The 20,642-nt window shown below is 41.5% G+C and overlaps 1 protein-coding gene and 1 long non-coding RNA gene across 3 annotated transcripts in view; one reads left to right on the forward strand and one right to left on the reverse strand.

Moving 5' to 3' along the window:
• The window catches only part of LOC110400518, a 69,828-nt gene extending 68,677 nt beyond the window's left edge, over window positions 1–1,151 (reverse strand). Inside the window, exon 1 of the long non-coding RNA XR_002439917.1 lies at window positions 719–1,151. This is a non-coding gene — a long non-coding RNA (uncharacterized LOC110400518). The remainder of the gene's footprint in view (window positions 1–718) is intronic.
• Window positions 2,373–20,642, forward strand: part of VCL (vinculin) — a 61,138-nt gene continuing 42,868 nt past the window's right edge. For both annotated transcript variants that reach the window (XM_021400426.1, XM_021400424.1), the window contains exon 1: window positions 2,373–3,056. In XM_021400426.1, coding sequence (XP_021256101.1) covers window positions 2,889–3,056 — 168 coding nt within the window. In that variant the 5' untranslated portion in view covers window positions 2,373–2,888. The remainder of the gene's footprint in view (window positions 3,057–20,642) is intronic.

The raw sequence follows: 20,642 nt of genomic DNA on the forward strand, positions 1-20,642 counted from the left end.
AGAGTCAATGCTTCCATTTCATTTTTGAATCAAGGCACAAAAGTCTTTCACTTTCTTGTGCAGTCTCATAATTTTGTGGGGAAAAAAAAAATATAGAGGTAAGACTATGCCCACGACATTTTTATGTTCAGTAAATTCCTTTTTGTCGGTATTTATTCATCCATCCTCTAAGATGGAGACATATTATGGCCTTAAAGTCAATGAAGATCTTTGTAAGCAGAAAAGACTGTTGAAATTGAAATTTTTCCAGGAATGGGTTTAACTGGACTCACCTGAGATCTTATGAAATTGCAATGGATATGGAGAGAGTGTCTTCAAAGCTAATCCTTTCAGTCTAACCGTTTTATCACATTTTGGATGCTAGTTGCCCCTATACTGCTAATGATAGACATCCTTTCCTAACAATACTGAGATGTTGAGTGTGTGGAAAGGAGGTTTTGCATGCTTTTTTTCCCAATGGGAATCCACTGTTGTGTGTGTAATACAATATTGGAAATAGAAATGTATGAATTCTTTTAATTTTCCTATCTTGTGTTCAAGAAATGGAAAATATTGCAATCAAATCTAGCTTTATTTTCTATTTATTATGATCTTTAGAATTAATGAAACAATATTAACTGGAGAAGAAACCTCATAGGACCAACATAATTAGGTTATAATTACAGATACAGTGCAAAGGGCTAAAGAATGTTTCAAAAAACTCACCACAAAACAGTACCTGCTACAAAGCTGTTATTCATGTGATGTCAATGCAACAGGATTCTGTGAAGAAAAAGCATTGTAAAGAAGGTACTTGAAAATAAGAGCTACATATATTGCTGTTAATAGCATGTAATTTTGCTGGACATAGCTTAAGAAATTAGTAACAACAGTAAGAGGAGGCAGGGAATGTCAGCTATGTACCCGCAGTGCAATCATACATTACAGACAATAGAAGCTGACTTTTCTTGGGCAGACATTACACCAGTGTAACCAAAATGCTGAAACGAACTCTCTATACCACCCTCAAATACACAACCATATTCTGGCTCTGTAGGTGAGTAAAGGTTCAGAAGGCTGCCAGAAATGTCCACCTCCTTACATTTTCTTATGCCTGCAGTAATCATACCGATCAGATCCTCCAAGATAGCCTTTCAAAATTATTGAATAACAACTTTTTTTTAAAAAAACAACCTGTCTACATGCCTGTTTCAGACACAACTCTCAGTATAAAGGGCCCAAGACCTAAAGCAGTCTATTTCTTTTACCAGAGAACTTCGCCCCTGTGCAAGTCTCACAAACAATGAAGTAAGAGGTTTATTAGGTTTGCACATTTACATGAAGTGGTATTAAGCACATTACTAGCCTGTAACATGCCCTAATTCCTTTTTGTAATTATTAGCTGCTGCAGAGTACATGCAGGCCAGAAGGATTTGTCTGTGCATTCATTTTCCCGGATCTATTGTTTGCCAAAGAGGCACTGCTGGGGATGTGCACGGTGTAACTGTAGGTGCAGTGTTACACGGCGTACAGTCAGCACCACAACATGCTCTGAGGGTGCAGAGTTCAAGGGAGTCAACGCACTCCTTACTGCTGAGAGGTTGATATTTTAAGCACGTCATGAATGTCAACATGTAATTTGATTGTTATCAAGCCTGCACAACAGGTATTCCTCTTCCCAAAGAAATCCGCATGGTGCAACAACAAATTTGCCATCCGACTTTTATGGATTCAATAAATATGCATGTGCAAGAAGAAAACAAAAGAGAAAGTCAGAGCTGGAGGCGCTGCTGGGATCTCTAACCCCGCACAAAACCAGGTTTAGTTCTTCCCTTGTGGTACTCGTCCCCTCACGTGAGTTGCGATGGCGGTCCCCGCGCGCAGCGTCGCGGCCCTGAGCGCGTGCTGCCGCGCACCCCAGCGCCCCGGCACGGCCAGCGGCACCGCTGTGCGCTCCCGGACACGTACAGGAGAAACGACGTCTCCGTACGGTGGCCCAGCGCCTCGGCGGGACGGGCCGCGGGGTAGCGGCCACAGGCGCGCTCTCAAGTCACCACAGCGGGGATTTCTGTTGCTCTCTGCCTACGCTCTGCGTTTCTTCTCTCACAACCACGCCGCTCACCGGAGCCGCTCCTCGCTCGTGCGGGGCGGAGCACCCCCCCAGCCAGGCACTTCTCGGCGCTGCGGAAGCGGTTGGGACCGCGCCCGGGGCGTGCCGCACCCTGTGCCTGCGGGCACGGTGTGGGGCAGCGCTCAGCACGCACAGACTTAATGAAGAAGCTGTAGGGTACTGCGCGTGGTGCCTCCCCTCAACATAACATCCCCAGCTTCTGTGGGAGAGGCAAGGAAGAGCGGGCACAGGAATCCCGCCCCCCCCCCCCCCACCGCTATTCCAGCACCGCGGCTTTAATCGTCTCCTTATATGGACAGCAGAATGTCTGACGTCACCTCAGCGCTGGGAAACTAGCGACCGCGCAACGCAGCTTGGCGGCGGGGGCGGAGGGGCGGGAGGTGCTGGAATGCTGACGGACGCGGCCTCGCGCCACTGGGAGCTGCGGCGGCGGCGCGGCCATTGGGCGAGGGCGGTGGCGGGGGCGGGGAGCCGCGAGGGGGTTGGTTGTAACGCCTGAAAAACCGCCGGAGGGGTGCCAGTGCGGGGTGGGTGCTGCCGGGGGAAAGGAGGGAGATCGCGGGTTCGAGTCTCGCCCGTGTCGGGAACTGCTGCTCCGTGTCGCCGCAGCCTGCTGAGGGGCGAAGAGTTCGGGGCGGCGTTGTTTCCTCATTTCTTTCCCATTTTTCTCTCTCGGCGGAGTCTGCGGCTTTCTCCGTGGGGCGCCAGCCCGCGGGGACAGAGTTTTCCAGGAGTTTGTGGAGACTTTGGGCCCCGGCCCCCCCGCCCCGCTACCGCCATGCCTGTCTTCCACACGCGCACCATCGAGAGTATCTTGGAGCCCGTGGCCCAGCAGATCTCCCACCTGGTCATCATGCACGAGGAAGGGGAGGTAGACGGCAAGGCCATCCCGGACCTCACCGCCCCCGTGTCGGCCGTGCAGGCCGCTGTCAGCAACCTAGTGCGGGTGAGTAGGAGCGGCCGGCCCGTCCCCGTCTCTCCTCACGGGGCAGCGCCCCTCACGGCCTCAGCACTGCGCGGGGCTGCCCCCGCCAGGAGCCGGGCGGGCGGCGCTGGGTTGGGAGCGCGTCCGGGCGCGCTGGGGCGGCTCCGTGCTGAAGCGCCGCGACTGCTGCTGTTTATTCCGGCCGCTTCGTGCTCACTGAAATGCCTCACAGATGTCTTATGTATCCGGTGTGATTCTTTTTTTGGGGGTTTCCTTTTTCCTTTTTTTTTTTTCTTTTTTCTTTTTGTTTGCTGTCTTTGAAACTCCTGTTTTGAAGTACAAGTCTTATGAGGGGCGGCTGAGGGAACTGGGGTTGTTCAGTCTGGGGAAGAGGAGGCTCAGGGGACACCCTAGCGCTCTCTACAACTCCCTGAAGGGAGGCTGTGGCGAGGTGGCTGTCGGCCTCTTCTTCCGAGTAACAGCGATGGGACGGGGGTGAGGGGGGAGGGGGGAATGGACTCAGGTTGTGCCAGGAGAGTTCAGGTTGGCTATTAAGAAGAACTTCCTCTCAGGGTGGCAGTGCACTGGCACAGGCTGCCCAGGGAGGTGGATGGAGTCACGGTCTCCAGGGGTGTTAAGAAAAGGGTGAATGTGGCCCTGAGGGACACGGTTAGTGGGCATGGTGGGGATGGGTTGATAGATGGGCTGGGTGATATTAGAGGTCATTTCTAACCTTAATGATTCTATGATTCTGAGTATATCTGCTGTATTACACCACGAAGTACTGGTGAAGTACTTCATTAGTGTAATTCTCTCCTGGAGAGGGGAAGGGGGTGGGAGGAAAGCAAGGTTGTGACAGTGAGGTAGGTACATGGACAGTGGCCGGCTGTCCATGCTCAGCACTGAGTGGAGCAGCCTGGAGCTGTTGCCGGAGGGCGAAGCTGAGAGCTGCTGCTTTCTCTGTTCTGCACAACCTCGAGTGAGAGCTGCTCGAAGCAACAGTGGGTCGAAATCACATGGAATCTCTAGGCTTCCTGAGGATAGCTAAACATAGTATGACTTCTCAAGGTGCAAGTATTTGCAGTATAGACGCTTTAGTCTGAAAAGCGCGTGACTAATATGTTTGAAATGTTTTCAATTACTGCTTTTATGACTTTCTGGATCAGAAGAATAGTGAACTGTTGCAAAGCAAAAATGTTTTGTTTGATGTGAAGAGCAATGGAATACTGTATTCTTCTGTTCCTTTAACAGTTAGCAGTACTTGAACTTTGGTTAGGTACATTTATAGACACCCTGGATTCATTTTGAAACATAACACACTTCATACTCGCTATAAATCCTGTAAAAATCTTAAGTTGTTCATAGGAAACATTATCTCTGGGCAAAAAAGTTTTGAGTTGAACTGTAGTACTTGTATATGGTTAAAATACTGCATCACTGTTAACAGATTCATTAACACATGAAAATCATGAGGCTTGCGGGGATAAGGAGCTGTCAAGATGAGTAATGCAAGTGATGTGTTCATTAGATTTCAGCCTGCAGTGCTTCAATGCAGTAATAGCTCCCTACTTTCAAGTTCTGCAGTGCAACTGTTGCTTCTGGTCCCCTGACTCTCTGAGTTCTATGGGATGCGCTCCAGAACACTTGTGCATCTGTGGCTTCAGCTGAAACTCTTGAGTTCTGTTGAGAAGTGGTCTGCCTGCAGCAGTGAACTGCTGTAGTAGGTGCACTGGTTGTATGGATTGTCAGCTGTGGCGTATGAAATGCTTTTCCTTGAAAGGAAGACTTCAGATGTAACTTTGCTTCTGAGCTTAGCTTGTATCATTGAATTGTATGATTTTATTTTTCTTATGCCCTGCCACAAAGAAGCTTAATCTTATAAAATAGCATTTATTTCAGAAATCCAGAAATAGAATTAGTTTCTTTCTGCAGCTTGCTAATGCCAGATCATCTTTCATTTGGGGCCGTTGTTTTGGAAGCCTCTGATTTTCTTTCCTTGCCTGCCAGCTAAATAAGAAGAAAGACTGTTGTATACGATTTGTGTGTTAATTCACAAAGAGCCGGTAGATGTGTAATCTGAGGTGATGCTTAAAAGAAAGATGTCCTGGTTTGGTAGAATACAACTTTGACTACATTAAGAAAAACACACAAGTAAAGTTCTGTTTCCTATCCAAAGCCGTGCTGACAGTGCATCTTTCCTAAGTGTAAAGATAATCTGTGATATCTGTAATATCTGTATCTGTGATAAACTGTAGTTTCACAGAAGCAGAAATAATTATTTCAGTCAGGTTATCTAATTGCTAGTTTTCTAGTGGCTTCACAGGAGACAGCAAAGAAGAAATGGCCAGTACAATCAAGACGGTAACGTAGTTGGCAGCTTTTTTTGTTCTTTGCTGTCTGCACAGGCTCCTTCATGTAGTGTATCGCAGAAAGTACAAGATGGTGAATGCTGGCCAGCAAAGGTTACAGTTTATCAGTGAAAACGTGTCACACACAGCAACACCATTCTCCAGCTCACCAGCCTTACTACATGCAGTACAGACTCCATAGTTTAGAAGGTGCAAAATTGAATCCCTGTGACTATTGCATCAATAAGCAACTGCTGGTAGCAGTGTTTGAAGAGCTGAGATCTTCACTTGTGCAAGGCCTAGGAGATGTGCTGTGTTGAAAAATGGGCTGGGAAATAAGATGTCTCCTTCAAAGAAGGAGCCCCTATGTGTTAACTTTTTTTTTTAAGTTCATTTTGTTGATATTCTTGAGGTACAGACATGACAATGTACTAGATCCAGGTTTGAGTGGAATTAGATCTTCTGTAATATACTACATCAGTTTTTTCTTTTTTTTAACTGAAGATCTTAATTTTTTTTTTTTTTTTTTTTGCTGGTATTTGGAGTGGATCCATGCCTCTCAGGGAAGCATTGGGGTTTGGCTTGGTATTTCTTGTAGCTAAAGATATACTACTGAAATGACAGGATTGTTTGGAGAACAAAAATTAGTGAAGCTCAATAGGCAGGGACTAATTTGGAGCTTGCCAAATATACTTCAAGTTTAGTGGGCAGTAAAATGAAATCTTGAGCGATCAAGCTTCGCTTGAAGGAGATTAACCTTATGGTACTTTAGTGGTTTTCTAATTTCTTTCATAAAGCATTGATCAAATTTATCTTTTTTTTTAGAAGGGACTTCTATCAAAGATGACTAATGGCAATGCAGTAAACTTAAACCTCTCACACACTGTATAAATAACTTCCCGACTTTGTGGAGAGGAAAAATAACTCTGTTTTCCAGTAGTGATTTAACAATTTTATCTTCAGAGTAATGTTATAATACTGCATAACAGAGAAAGCGTGTTCTGCTCTGCCATTTTAAGCTCCCTTCACTTACTGCCTTGTATAGATTCTGGTTTTCTGCTGTTAAAGGTATCGACTACACTTGTCGCTTGCCTCTAGTGTTTCAGACTGAGCTGCTTCACAGCAGAGCCCTTGCTGCTCTGCCAAACATCAGCAGTCCCATAGATGAAGCAGCTGAGTTTGTCAGATGGGGAACTAATTCTGTGCATGGTAAGGTAATAGAGGTGAATGTGTTTGTACTTAAGCCTCCTCACAGCCTAAGCACAGGAATGGTATCAGCGGCTCAGGAAGGTGTTGGCTTTTCAGAGAATGAGTTGTCTTACTAGGTCAATATTCTGAAAGATTTGACTTGCTTTACTTGAGACAAATGTCTGACCCTTAACCAGTGCTGCTGTCTTTCACCTTGACTGAGTTCAGTCCATCTGAGGAAAGTGACGCTGATGTGAAATGGTCATAATTAAAGATTTATCAGGAATTTGTGTTCACAAATGAAGTGTCTGAGATGGTTTGGAACAGAGATCTGCTGGGAGAGGTCAGCATTTCCTCTAACTGATGTTGCAGATGGTATGTTTTTTCCGTCCTCTGTGTTATATATGCTGTCCTTCTGCATTTTAAGTTACTTGTTGTATAACTGTTTGCATGCATCCAATTTCTATTTCATTAACTTTTATGGAGAAAAATTGTTTTACTGTCTATTGAACGGTTAAGTATTGCATTGCCTAGAAATATATTCTGGATGCTGTGATGAACCTTTATTCACTTACTGAGACTTGGAGGCTTATGAAACTATACTGACATTTTTCTGCATCAACGACAGCTACCATGTCAGGTCAATCATGAGTAAGGGTCTCTTAGATTATGAGTATTTTGTCTTGCAGTTATGGTGCATCAGATGTTCCCCAATACCTGCATGCCCAAGCACTAATTAATGAATACTGTCAAGATTCAGCTTAATTAAAGATTGTACTTGATCATTGCAAGCAACATTATGGAATTGGGTCAGGTAGTTATCTGGTAGCTATCAGGTAGTTATTTGCAACTCTCCCACACTTTTGTTTTCAGTGTATCTGTAGCAGCTGACCTATCTCATCCTAGTGAATGAAGAAGTTATCAGCGGTCAGTATGTTCTGGGTGTGTATCCATGAGCCTTTCTCAAGTGCAAGAAGTGGCAAAGGCTCACCAGGCTGTGCAAAGAGAACTGTGCATTTTCTGTGGACAGCTTGTGAATTACCTGCCAATAGCTGATGCCCATTGGACTGGAAATCACTCAAATGAATTTGTGGAAGATGCAACCTGCCTTGAAACCCTTGTTATAATTGCAGCAGTAAAAGTCAAATGCATTGCTAAACACTGTTAATATGGACAAACGGTGTGGAGAATGGATTGGGAAAACAGCTGCTTTCTCCTAACAGAGCTGGCTTGCCTGTATCTCAGGGTACGTGAGAGAGGAGTGAGCTGTTGGGGAAAGCTTAGTGAAATGATGTTTTTTCTTTTCCTTAAAGTCTGCAGTAACTTTCTGAGTTTTTTTTTGTCTTTTCCTTCCCCACTCCCTGCCAATTTTATTGTAATTTTTATTGTATTGTCTTCATACTGGGGAGAAAAAGAAATGGTTGTTGTAGCAGCTCATCTGAACTATACTGTATCCAAACTTACTGCCAAATGGCAAGTTGATAAGAATGCTAGAAGAGCTGTGAAGGTCTCATGAGAAAATGGACCTTTTCATTGTGTATTTATATGTTATATGTATATATAGTGGAAACCTGTGATTACTGGTGGATGTTATTTCTTTTTTTTTAATATATATACTATATATTTTTATATATTTGCTTATCTTTGAAAAAGAACATTCTGCTTTGGTGTACCTTCTTTGGGACTTCGTTTTTTTTTTTCGAGATTGTGGGAACAGTGGCCATATGTTCTGAGTGGATGAAGCCAGTGAGGGTGTGTGCATGGGGGTGGGCTGAGGGAAAGAGTGTTGAATTAGAAATAAAACATCTTTGTAATAACAAAAGCACATTATAACTTCTTTCTTGCTTTTATCTGTTAGGAATCATCTTTACATAAGTGATAAATCAGTTCCTAATTTGAATAGAAAAATCTTTGTTCTGTTATGTATTTGGAGACTTAATTTATACCAGTCTTTTCCATCAGATCTAAAAGGAATCTTTTGTTCTGTTTCTTTGAATGTGCATGGAGATAGAGAATGCCTCCATTAGTAATTACATGCAGCTTGCTGTTAGGCATAAAAACTGAGAGTATTATTCAGCAGTGGGTAGATAACCTTCAAGTGGTTGGTTGGACTAAAGTTCCATATGCCAACAGTATGGTGTATACCACTCCTGGAATACACTCTGGAAAACTCAGTGCTTGCTTTTTACTACATACGTGTATTTCAGCAGTGAGAGAGGAGTGGTTGAATCTAAGAGTCAAGGCAGAGGGGTTTCTTCTTGTTCCTGTCTTGCAACTTTTGTGTTGAAATTTCTTCTTTGTGCTCTGAAACTGGAGGATGTTTCTTCTCCTCATAGTTTTATCAGCCTGTGTAGGCATGAATTCCTTTGCAGTTTTATAAAAAGAATGAACCAAATAAAACATAGTTCAGTATGTTCTACACAAAACATAGAAATGTGTAGCTTCAGAACCTCAGGAGGGTAATTTGCATGTCTTTACCCTTCCCAGTATAGCTGTAATCTGGACTGATGAAGCATGTATTCAAGAGGATTGTGGGGAGAAAAACAAGAAGTGATTTTAAAGAGATGTTAAGCAAACATGTGATGTTAATGCCAGTTATGGTAAGTGCCTGAGAAAGTTAAGTGGTTGTCGTAGCAAATGCTGGGTTATGTTTCTTTGGTTCCATATCTGCTAGAACTCTTAAAACAAATGACACTTCTACCAATTACTTTTCCAAAGGACAGTATGGACTGATTTGACACTGCCTTGAGTACAGCTTAACTTTAGCAGTGGCCTCACCTAGAGTTAAGACTAACTTTTAAATCCCCATTTCAGTATTGTACAGCTTGAACATGTTGTTCTGAAGCTCTTGACTGCTTTTTTTTTTTTTTTTTTGAGTCTTCCTGACATTGTATTTGAGGTAAAAAGATGAAGACAACTACTACAGTTAGTAACGTCAATTTTCTGCTGCTGCTATTTCTCCCTCTATGAAGCAAGTCAGACTGGCAAACAAGACAGTAAAACTGAACATTGCTATAGAAGGTTGGATTTTTCCTGTAGTGGCAAATTCTATTCCTTCGTTTTCTCAGTCAAGTGCTGAGAAATGCTTCTTCTTGGTACAGAGCCTGCCTCTGCAGCCATGGTTTTTAATTCTTGCAAAATGTTAACATTGCTCGCATTAATGTTGAAACATAACAATAGATATTCATACTAGATAGCATTGACACTAGCGAATTTGGATAGTAAAGTATACTCTGACTGTATACAGTTAATTTAGTGCATGTGTGTACAGCAGTTCATGTTTCATTGTGTAATTTCTTGCTTATTTTATGACATCTAGCAAGAGAGAACTGAAGTCTAAAGTGACAGTTTGTGCAGACAAATGGAAATGCAACACAAAGGGATGGATGTTGCAGGTGCATTTCAGAAGACACTCTGTGCTTATAAGATAACTAAGTACACAGAGAATGGAAATGATCAAGTAAAGGCTGGATTTTCCTTTCAGTAACAAATGCTTCACTAGTAAGCTCAAATCTTAATTGGGAAAATTTTTCATGTGTAATACTTGGAAATAGGTCCAGTTTGTCCCTGTAGTAAGTTGAGAACATAGTGCATTTTGAAGAATGTAAGAAGATTGAAGAATGAGTCCACGGGGTACAACTTGGCTTTGTTTGCTTTGCCTAATTATTCAGGTCTGCTGCGGTATGACTTGTGCTTGGTTATGTCCTGAGACCAAAAGGTTTTCCGTGGAAACATTGAACAACTCAGTTGGAAAGAGAGCTGTATTCTAAAGTAAACAATATGCTGATGCTTCAGAATGGTTACTTTGATTATGAATAATGATCCATGAATAACAATACTGGCTGGTGAAAGGGGTAAATGAAGGAGCAGGAGGGGGAAAACAACCACTGTAAATTGCACAACCTTCCGATCACTGAAATTGTCAGCTTGTGTTCAATGTTTGATGTTCTTGATAGCTCTCTTCACTGAGAGAAGATGTGTTGGAGCAGTTTCCCAGTACCATTACTTCATAGATAGGGTAGGAAACTGGTGATTATGTCAGGATTGTCCAAAAAAGAACGGAAGATGGAGACAAATTATTACTGTAGCAAACTTGTATGCCTTGTTGCTGTTGGCTTAGAATCCCTATGAAGAACCCTATATTAATAAAAAGGCATTTTATTTTCTGTCAGTGGTTACACCCACATCACAGTGGATGTAACCTGATCACTTAATGCTCAAGATGCATCTCCCTTGCTCCAAACTCTCAGTGAGTCTCAGGGACCTGGGAGTGCTGTAGGTAAAGTCTTTTTAGTAAAGGTTGAGGTGAAGAAGACATTGAGTACTTAACCTTCTTGGTTTCGACACCACCCATTCAGCAGTGGGCCCACATTTTCCTGGGTCTACATTTTGCTGGTGATGTATGTACAGAAGCATTTCTGTTGTTATTGTTGCCCATCATGTTTCTCACAAAATTAAACTCTAGATAGGCTTTAGGATTGACTACATTCTTCGTATCAGGTAACATCTCCCCAAGTCACCTCTCTATTCTTCTGCTTCTTGTATGCTTCATTTTCAAGTCAGAGTTTAGTCAGGAACGATATGTTTTTTTCCATAAGGACTCCAACCTTAGATGGACCATTCTTGAGCTAGGAGGAGGTAAATTTGGAAAAATCTACAATTTCTCCAGAGCCCGTCTTTGTTCTAAGGCTGTACCCTTGGGTATTCCTTCAAGCAGGACAGTCTGTTCTCTGGAACGATAAGGCCTGTTGATTTTGTTTGTTTGTTTGTTTCCACCATTCAGGATCCTGAATACCACTGCCTTATGACCACTGTAGTGAATGTTTCCCAACCCTTCCTGATTTCCAAAGCATCAGGTTCAGTGGAGTGCCTTCTCTCTTTGAATCGTTGGTCTATATCCATCTGCTAATGAAAGATGGCATTTAAAGCTTGGAGTACTTGGTAGAAAGCGTGCAGTAAATTTTTTTCACTAGTACTGGTATTATACCCGTTGTGATGATAGGAAAGCCATGTTTCTAGTATTTTAATGGGCACACTGATGATGGTACCAGACTGTGTTCTCATCAGTACTTACTGTTTGTAGGAATAGTCAACTATAAAGCTACTAAATTTAACTGAATCATTTAGGAATGGAATCTTTGAATGAACTACAGAGAGAGAGAGAGAGGCTGTACCGTCCTTAGGTGCTGATGGGTACATAAAAAAAAAACAGCATGAGAGAAGGTACTTCTGTAACCCCAAATTGTTGGGGACCACTGTTGCCTATACTGGATAAATTATGGGTATCACCTTAAGTCACTCTGTGATGACAAATAGTAACAGGTTCTCTTCTGTCTTTTAGGTTCTTCTGTATTTCTTCTTGCAGTTTTCATCACATAGTTCTTCTATAATATAAGAAGCAGGTGCACAGAGGTGGTGAACTTGTTGAAGGCTAAGCCAGAAAGTTCACATGAACTTTCTTGACTAATTCTAATCTTAAGCCACTCCCTGGGCATTAGCTCTTAAGTCACAGAAGAATCTAAAGACTCTTTCTGTCAAGAAGGGGTGCTGTCAGAAGGTGTCATCTGGAACGTTAGTTGTTCTAGCAGCATTGCTTCCTGTACTCTCTTCCTGGCTTTTCTGTATCTGGAAGAAGCTGTGTATTGCAACCCAATTTAAGGAGGGAAGCATCATTAGAACTTTATTTGGGCCTTGTTTTGTTTGCCTGCATAAATATTTCTTCAGAAGGTTCAGAAACTGGGACTTGAACCAGACTGGCTCTTAGTATGTGTGAGTGCCATGTGTGAGAGCCAGATATCTTGTATGTTTTGTCAGGAGTGGTTGGGTTGGTTTGGTTCCTGGTGACCAGAGATTTGGTTGTTTTGAACAATTGGACTGCTCATTTAAGAGTAAAATATTTGCTCATAGGCAGTGAATGGTTAACCTGTTATTGAGATATAGTAGTACGTAACAGAATGAAGCAATTATTGCTAATTTTTATTTATATATTGTATATAATACAAACTGGCACTTCAAACTTCCTTATTAAAACTCCATGGATACCTTGTCACTTGCAACGTATCTCTGTGGAGTCATTTCAATGTACTTAAAGTTGTTAATATTAAAATGTTTGAGGTTCTGAATATTTATCTTAAATGTTATCAGAATAAAAATGCTACTTATAAATATCCAATTAGAGGTTACTGGAAAGATGACTCACTGGTGCTGTTCTTCATGGGTTGTCAACTTGCTTTTAAATTTTAAACCCATTTTTTGTAAATTTCTTCTCAGAGTTTCCCACTTCAGACTTCCAGTATGCATGGATGGGTTTAAATATCCTCCAGCTGAGTCTGCAAAGCTGATTTTGTTTCTAACAGAAAGGTCACGAAACCCACTTGGGGATAATTTTTAGTATCAAGTATAAAAACATGTTCTTTAATTTCTGTATAACTTACAAAGCTCTAGATGAGATGGCAAGTTAGTAAGCTGTCTTGTACTTATTGGACTATGCTGAACTTCACTTTCATAAGCTTAGCTGTCTTTTTAGCTTTTACAGCATAATACTTGTGCTGAATAATGGAGAGGTTAAACAAATGCAGTTTCTCTCAAACGTCACCAGAATAGCAGTGAAAAGGTCAGATTTTATTTAGTGTGCCATGGCTAAAATGACAAAAAGAAAAAAGGATTGTGAAGGGCCAATAACTGCTAAACCTCTGAGTTGGCTGTAGCAGCTGAAGTTCTACTTAATTCTTGGCCATACTTAATTAAAAATAAAAAAAAAAAGCTTTTTTTTTCCTCCTCAAAAAATCAAGGGGTAAGGTTGGGAACTTCAGTAAATTTTTGTCTGGTTTCAACTTGACTTGTCTTTCTCTGAAAAGGTAATTTCAGTAAGCAGAGTACTTCATTTTCTCCAGTATTAACTTAACAGAAATAAACTTGCATTCCTGAACTCCCTGAGCTGACTGCACTGGCACTTGGGCTGTCAGCCCAGCCCACCCCCCATGCAGCAGGAAGGAATGTATTTCTCTGTTGATCTGACTGCCTTCTTCCCCTGCCCCCAGCCTGATGGAGATTTTTGCAACACAAAACTATAGAATGTTAAGTGTTTCATCTCTCAATTGCAAGCTAATTTGTGGCCCTGCAATTTTTAATGCAGGTAGGTAGATTCTCTGACTGTTCTTGAGTTTTGCAGCCCTGAAGCAGTTCAGTAACTTGTTTGAAGAGCTATAGCCTAGCCATTGTTGTGAAAGACTCTTGGATAGTTCTCTGCAAGAGGAAAAAGCATATAACACTTCCCTGCACGTGACTTTTTGCTTGAAAGTATTGGTGATGCTGATTAATTAACCATGTTAGAGTACAGCATTGGAGGAAGTAAAATATTATAGAATCATAGAATGGCCTGGGTTGAAAAGGACCATAATGATCTTCTGGTTTCAACCTTCCAGCTGTGTGCAGGGTTGCCAACCAGTAGACCAGGCTGCCCAGAGCCACATCCAGCCTGGCCTTGAATGCCTCCAGGGATTGGACATCCACAACCTCCCTGGGCAACCTGTTCCAGAGCGTCACCACCCTGTGTGGAAAAACTTCCTCCTTAATATCCAACCTAAACCTCCTCTGTCCTAGTTTAAGATCATTCCCCCTTGTCCTATCACTATCCGCCCATGTAAGCAGTCATATCCCCCCTCCTGTTTATACGCTCCCTTCAAGTATTCGAAGGCCACAATGAGGTCCCCCTAGAGCCTTCTCTTCTCCAAGCTAAACAAGCCCAGTTTCCTCAACCTTTCTTCATAGAATTGGTGCTCCAGCCCTCTGATCATCTTGGTCGCCCTCCTCTGGACCTGCTCCAAGAGCTCTATGTCTTTCTTGTACTGGGGGCCCCAGGCCTGGATGCAGTACTCCAGATGGGGCCTCACAAGAGCCAAGTAGAGGGGGACAATCAGCTCCTTCTCCTTGCTGACCACTCCTCTTTTAATGCAGCCCAGAACATAGTTAGCCTTCTGGGCTGCCAGCGCACACTGCTGGCTCATGTCCAGCTTCTTGTCCACCAGGACCCCCAAGTCCTTCTCTGCAGGGCTGCTCTTGAGGAGTTCTTCCCTGAGTTTGTATGAATACCTGGGATTGCCCCGGCCCAAGTGCAGCACCTTGCATTTGGCCTTGCTGAACCTCATTAGGTTCTCATGGGCCCACCTCTCCAGCCTGTCCAGGTCCCTCTGGATGGCATCCCTTCCCTCCAATGTATTGACTGCACTGCTCAACTTTGTGCCCTCTGCAAACTTGCTGAGGGTACACTCAATGCCATCGTCTGTGTCATTGATAAAGATGTTGAAGAGCACTGGTCCCAGTGCTCAAAAGAGTTATCCTCTTCAGTTTAGTTGCTTGTAAATTCAGACCAACTTTCTCAAAAAGGGCAATGTGTTGGGGAAAAGTAAGCTTCTAGAAAGACTTGAACAGTTAGTTACCACCTACTGCTTTAAGTGGTGGCAGTTATATGCTATCATGTGCTGTTGATGCTTTTCAGTTTTCTTCTGTTGTTTTAAGTACTTGATTGTGACCTTAGAGTTGTTTGCTGATGCTGACTTTCTTGTCCTTTTCATCTAATCCGGAAATAATGTCAGATCAGACATTTCTTTTTTTTTTTTAAATAGACATTCACTCGGCAGAAATTACTGATAAAAGATGCTTTGTTACTGTTTGCAAATTATTTGTGGTGATTGCTATGGAAGTGGCTCATTCTGCCTGCTGTATTAATTGCAGAGCTGGTAATATATATTGTATAAATATATATATTACATATATACTATATATGTACACATATATATACACTATATATATATACTATATACACATATACTAATATTATATATTACATTTATACATTTATATATATATACAGTATAAATGGTCAAAATCAATATGAAAAATAGTCACATAACATCAAGTATTTCACTTATCCCTGTGTTTATGAAAAAAACTATGTAATACTTTTTTCGTGAAGACCACCGACAATTGTCATTCTAATGAAGAAAAAGCAGTCTGGGCAGAAAGTCCATTACTACCTGTGTGAAGTTACATTTTGGGCTGGTTTGGGGACTGTCTCTCTGTCCAGTTCTGTGTCTTCTATATTAGAAGTACATATTCTCAGAGATCACTCTGCTCTACCTGGAAAGACTTTTCATTCCCTTGAAATGATCTATGAGCATTCTGTGGTGAGGTTTTTTGGCTCTGTTGATGATAATAAGAAATTTCTGGATACATTTGTTTGGCTAAACACATGGAAGGCAGGGAGGACAGGATGTGTGCATCTTAGTTACTTGGAGGGGGCAAATTCTTTGTCTGCGTGTTGGATAATGTTTTGGTACTAGCAGATTGTTGAAGAACATGCGAATGTACCAACAGCATAATTGTGCATACTGGTTGCTTGCTGTTAAGTTGGGCATCTGAGTAAGCAGACAATTTAGCTCTATGATATCGTATGTTATCTTTTAGGGCAGTACTAGTTAATCTATTTGTACCTCAGCAGCAGGATTTATACGAGGTGCTCTAAGACTTGCCGATGATTCACAGGTCTGGCTGTGTGGGAAAGAACTGGATGTGCTTTTCAAGTCTGTACTATTTGGTATGAGGAACCTTTCTTAGACTCCCTTCTAAGGTAAAAATAGCTAATTCAGCTGTGAATGTTGCTTCTGGAGGATAATTAGTGTCTTATTCCTCCAACTGAGATTTGGATATGCCCAAAGGTCAGAGCTGACTATGTTATTTGGTTGAAGTGGAGTTATAATCTGTCTTCAAGGAGTTTTTAATTCAGAAATGAGGATAACTATGGGAAGTCTCACATACTTTAGCTCAGTATATGCTTTTGCTTCCCCCGTGTCAAGTTATGTATCTTGGAACTAAATAAAGCATCCAAACTTCAGCCCTGTTATCAGTACAGAGTTAGTAGACACTAGCAGCATGACTGAAAAAATGTTTTGGTACCTAAATTTTCAGTTTGCCATATGGTTTTTGCTTCATACTTATGTATTTTACTTGGACAGCAGGATTTCCTTTGCCTCAAGCCAACTGAATTTGTCTTAATCTCCAGTGTAGACAGGTAGGTCAGCTTGCTGCTATTAGGGACCAGATGGCCGGAGTGTTCTAATTTATTTGACTTATCGCCAGAGGACTTTGAAACGATGCCTTGCTATGCTTGGAATGTAGTCTACTGGGTAATAATGAGAAAACTGGGAGCCAATATGCAGCATCCATTTTGACTGAGAGGCAAGGTGGCTAGGCTGTGATTCAGCAGTCTTTGTTTTTGTCTAGCTTCAAGGGAAAAAGTGGTCCTATTGACTGCACAACTACTGTTGTTTGTTTGGGATAAATTGGAAGCCAGAAGATGGTTGAACTGTGTGTTTTTTTAGACTTGTATTTCAAACTTTAATTGCACAGGCCTATTCTACTGCAGGTAAGAAAAACAACTTAGTTTAATGCTGTTTTAAGGAGCTTTATCTAATTGTAAGTGATGTGTTAATCCAGTTTTAAAATCTAAGTGAGAAGAGTAGCAGTAAAGAAATCGGGAACTTCAATGCTTTTGAAAGAGCTGTTGAAAGAAAAACTTACTTTTTTTTTTCTTAGATACAATAAAGTTTAACATGTTTTAGTTAAAACTCACTTTTTTCAATCATACTGGAAGAGAAGGGTTAGATTGAGGAGTTACCTGTAACTCTGTTCTCTTATTTCTTATCAAAAAAACCTAAACTTTTCAATATTCCTTGTCTCTTCTGTTGACTGTGTACAGAAAGTCAGAGCTTTACTGGAAGCTCTGAATGTAATCTGGTTATAATTTTTGAATGATTTGTGAAATTTGGGTAGGACCAGTAAATACAATGACACGCCCAAAAGCTTTTGGAGTTAATTGGCTAAGTTTAATGCTTTGCTGTTATGCCAACGTGCATGCAGTTCTGTTCTGCTAACGCTTGAATATCCACATGGATAATGGTAGCTAGGTGTCAGGACATGATAAAACAATATTCACTTGAGCAGATGTCTTAAAAAGATCCTAGTGAAACAGCATGGAATATCAACAACTGGATCTGCTCAATACTGTAAATAAAAACAGGAATGTGGATTGCAATCCAAATACTGTGGGTGGCAATAGTGAAGGAAAACAGAGCACTGAGTACCCTTTGTTTCTCTTTTCCTGCCAGGGCCCTTTGCCCCTTCTCAGAAGTTCTCCTTGTTAATTTAGCTCAAATAGCTGGTTTCACTAAGGGAAAACTCAACAATAGTGAAATAGTTATTGAGCCCCTGCCACTTTGAGCCCACTGAGACAAACTGTCCCTGAACTCAGTTCAAGATAAAGAACTGACTTTGTAGGCCTTCAGGGGTCAAAGCCTTGTGGGGATGGATGAACTCTATGAAAGGTATAGGATATACAACTGGATGCCACTAACTTCAGTCATCACTTTATTTAAACTATCATGCATAAGTCCCCCGAGTCTGTAAGCTGAATTGAAAGTGCTTTCACAAGAAGATTTTGTAATCTCTGCTCTTTTTTATTTTTTGATCTGTCCTCAAAAACCTATGCCAGCAAGGAGTAGGCATAAATCTGGCGTAATTTTGGCTGGCTTCTATCTCTGCTTAATGGATTATTCATAGTCTTGACATCTAGGCCCATTTTACATCCTGGAAAAGCAAAGAGAAAAAAGGACTAGCCAACCCTATTTCAAAGTTACTTAAGGTGTTATAGCTCATCTTAGCAAGATGTCAGGTACAGATCTTCAATGTTTTCCTTATATGGTTATATCAAGTATTTCAGTTTATCTTTTTTCAGGGCAGACATACAAACTGGGAAGTTGCAGGGAAATTGATGAAGCTGCATTGATTTACAACAAATTTCTGGTGTGAGCTGTAACAATGGGAGTGTTACTGTGCTTCTTGGAGGTTTGCAATACATGGAAGAATGCATAACATGTCAACTAGGTGTTATTTCTTTTTAATGTGAGATGGCTTGCGATGAAGTTCCTTATGCAGCGTGCAGACTAGATAACTTTATCTGATGAGTACTCTGAATTTGTCAAGTGAAAGTTCTACTGTACCTTATTCCTTGCGAGAAACCTCAGGCTCAGTTAGTGTTAGAGCCAGGGCTGTATGCGTTCACTGAATTTTGTTACAGGTCTGTTGGGTTCCTAGAGAAAATGGAGCTTTTGGAACACTGCAGAAGCTAATTTTTCTCCCTACTTAACTAGGGAAAACAATTTGCAAGAAGATCTTTGTCTGTGATGTTTGGTGAGTCCTTGTTAATGTCAGTAGAGACATTCGGAAGAATACTTGATTTTTGTGCCCCTCGCCCTGAAAAAACAAAAAACAAACAAAAAAAACCCAACCCAACAAGCCCTACCACACTGAAAAAGAAGCGACACCACCAAAACCCAAACAGTCAACTTTGGACTCCCATGTTAAATGTGCTGTGATACAAGCTGTTGGTTCTTCTACTTCTGGGAAAAGTGGGAGAACTAAGATGCAGTTAAGTGTTTGCGGTATGATGCTGTGGTTTGAGCAAACTCCTAAAGAGTTACAAAAGCTGAAACTATTTCCCCTTCTTCCTGAAAGGCAGTTCTTATCTATATCCAGCAGGCTGAGAAGATAGAAAAGGGACCTTTTGCAGTCCACTTGCCTTTTATGCAGCAGAAGCAGATATGACAAAACTGAACCTGATCAGGAAGTTTTCTTCTTGCTTTGCCACGGAGAAAATACTCTGCAGCAGGAAACAGGAGACACACTGATCAGCTACTGATGAGTGGAAGATTAGTGCGTAAAATCTACAAATAAGGTTGAAATCTGAAAGCTGCAGGAACTCTCAATCTTGTATTGGTCCTTCTAGACTCAAAGCGTTTTTCTAGCCTAGAAGCCTTTTCAGTGGTCAGATATACCCTCTGCTGAGTGTGTCCCGTTTCCATAAAAATTTCTAGTCTTTCAGTCTCACATTCACTGCTGTTAAGTAGCAGGGAAGTGGCTCATTCTTTCATGTGCCTCTAATCAAAGTCACCACTTCCAGCGAAGAGAATGGAGATGAATATGGATGTTCCAAATTTGGAGCAATGAAACTGTCTTGGTAACATTTGCTTGAGAACTTCCCTTCCTCTCTCTAGCTCTGGGCAGATAAAATCTTCAAGAAGTGTAGGTCTGGTTACTGTGTTAACTGGTGAAGAGTTACATTGGAGGAGGGGGTAGAAGCCAATTAATTATTATTAATAAGCAGTAATATTAATTTCATGGAAACTTCCTTCCCAATTAATTAGGGGAAGGTTATTGAAGGTGGTAAATATATCTGAAACAACAGTTGTAATCCTGTTTTTCCACGTTTATCCAATTGGATAGAAATGAAATAGGGGTTCCCATGGTAACTGTTCCTTACTAGCATGAAGCTCTTCAAGCCTGCCTACCTGAAATAGGGACTGCATAGATACTACATCCTAATAATAACCTCCTCCCAGTTCCCTTGGCATTGGAGTACTGGTAAGGTGGAGTGAATCTCTATCTTGTGTTACACTGTAGTATGTCCGAAAATTGCTTAGTCCATATAAAATCCAGTCTGAAGAAATGGTTTCCTATTAAAACAAGGAACAACAACACAGAAAATCCCACAAAAACACTTAGCCAGAAAACTAAAAGGGAAAACACAAGTATTTTGGGATTGTGTATTTTTAGTGACAAATATGGCTTCATATTTTGAGAATTCATCTATTAAATGGTGTGTGGTGTGTAATATTTTCTTGTTTCTACATCTTCATTACAAATGCAAAGGAAAACTTAAAGAGAAGTTAATGCAGAGTTACGGAAATAGGGAGTACTTTCAATTGAGTCACAGGGTTTTATGTTTAAACAGCCTTTGTAACTGAGACTTCGTGGGAACTACCCCAGGTTTTGTCTTGCCCATGTGATTTGTAGTGCTAAGGGCTCAACAGGAATGAGTGTTTTGTGCTTTTGTGATGATCTGGATGAGAAATGGACTGACTTCAGCATTTAGGGTAAAGGCAGTATTGTTTGAGAAGCTCTGAGATTAAAGCTCCCCGCAAAAATTTAAAATGGAAATGCGTTCATCCTGTACGTT

Source organism: Numida meleagris, chromosome 5, assembly GCF_002078875.1.
Source record: "Numida meleagris isolate 19003 breed g44 Domestic line chromosome 5, NumMel1.0, whole genome shotgun sequence".
NCBI lineage: Eukaryota > Metazoa > Chordata > Aves > Galliformes > Numididae > Numida > Numida meleagris.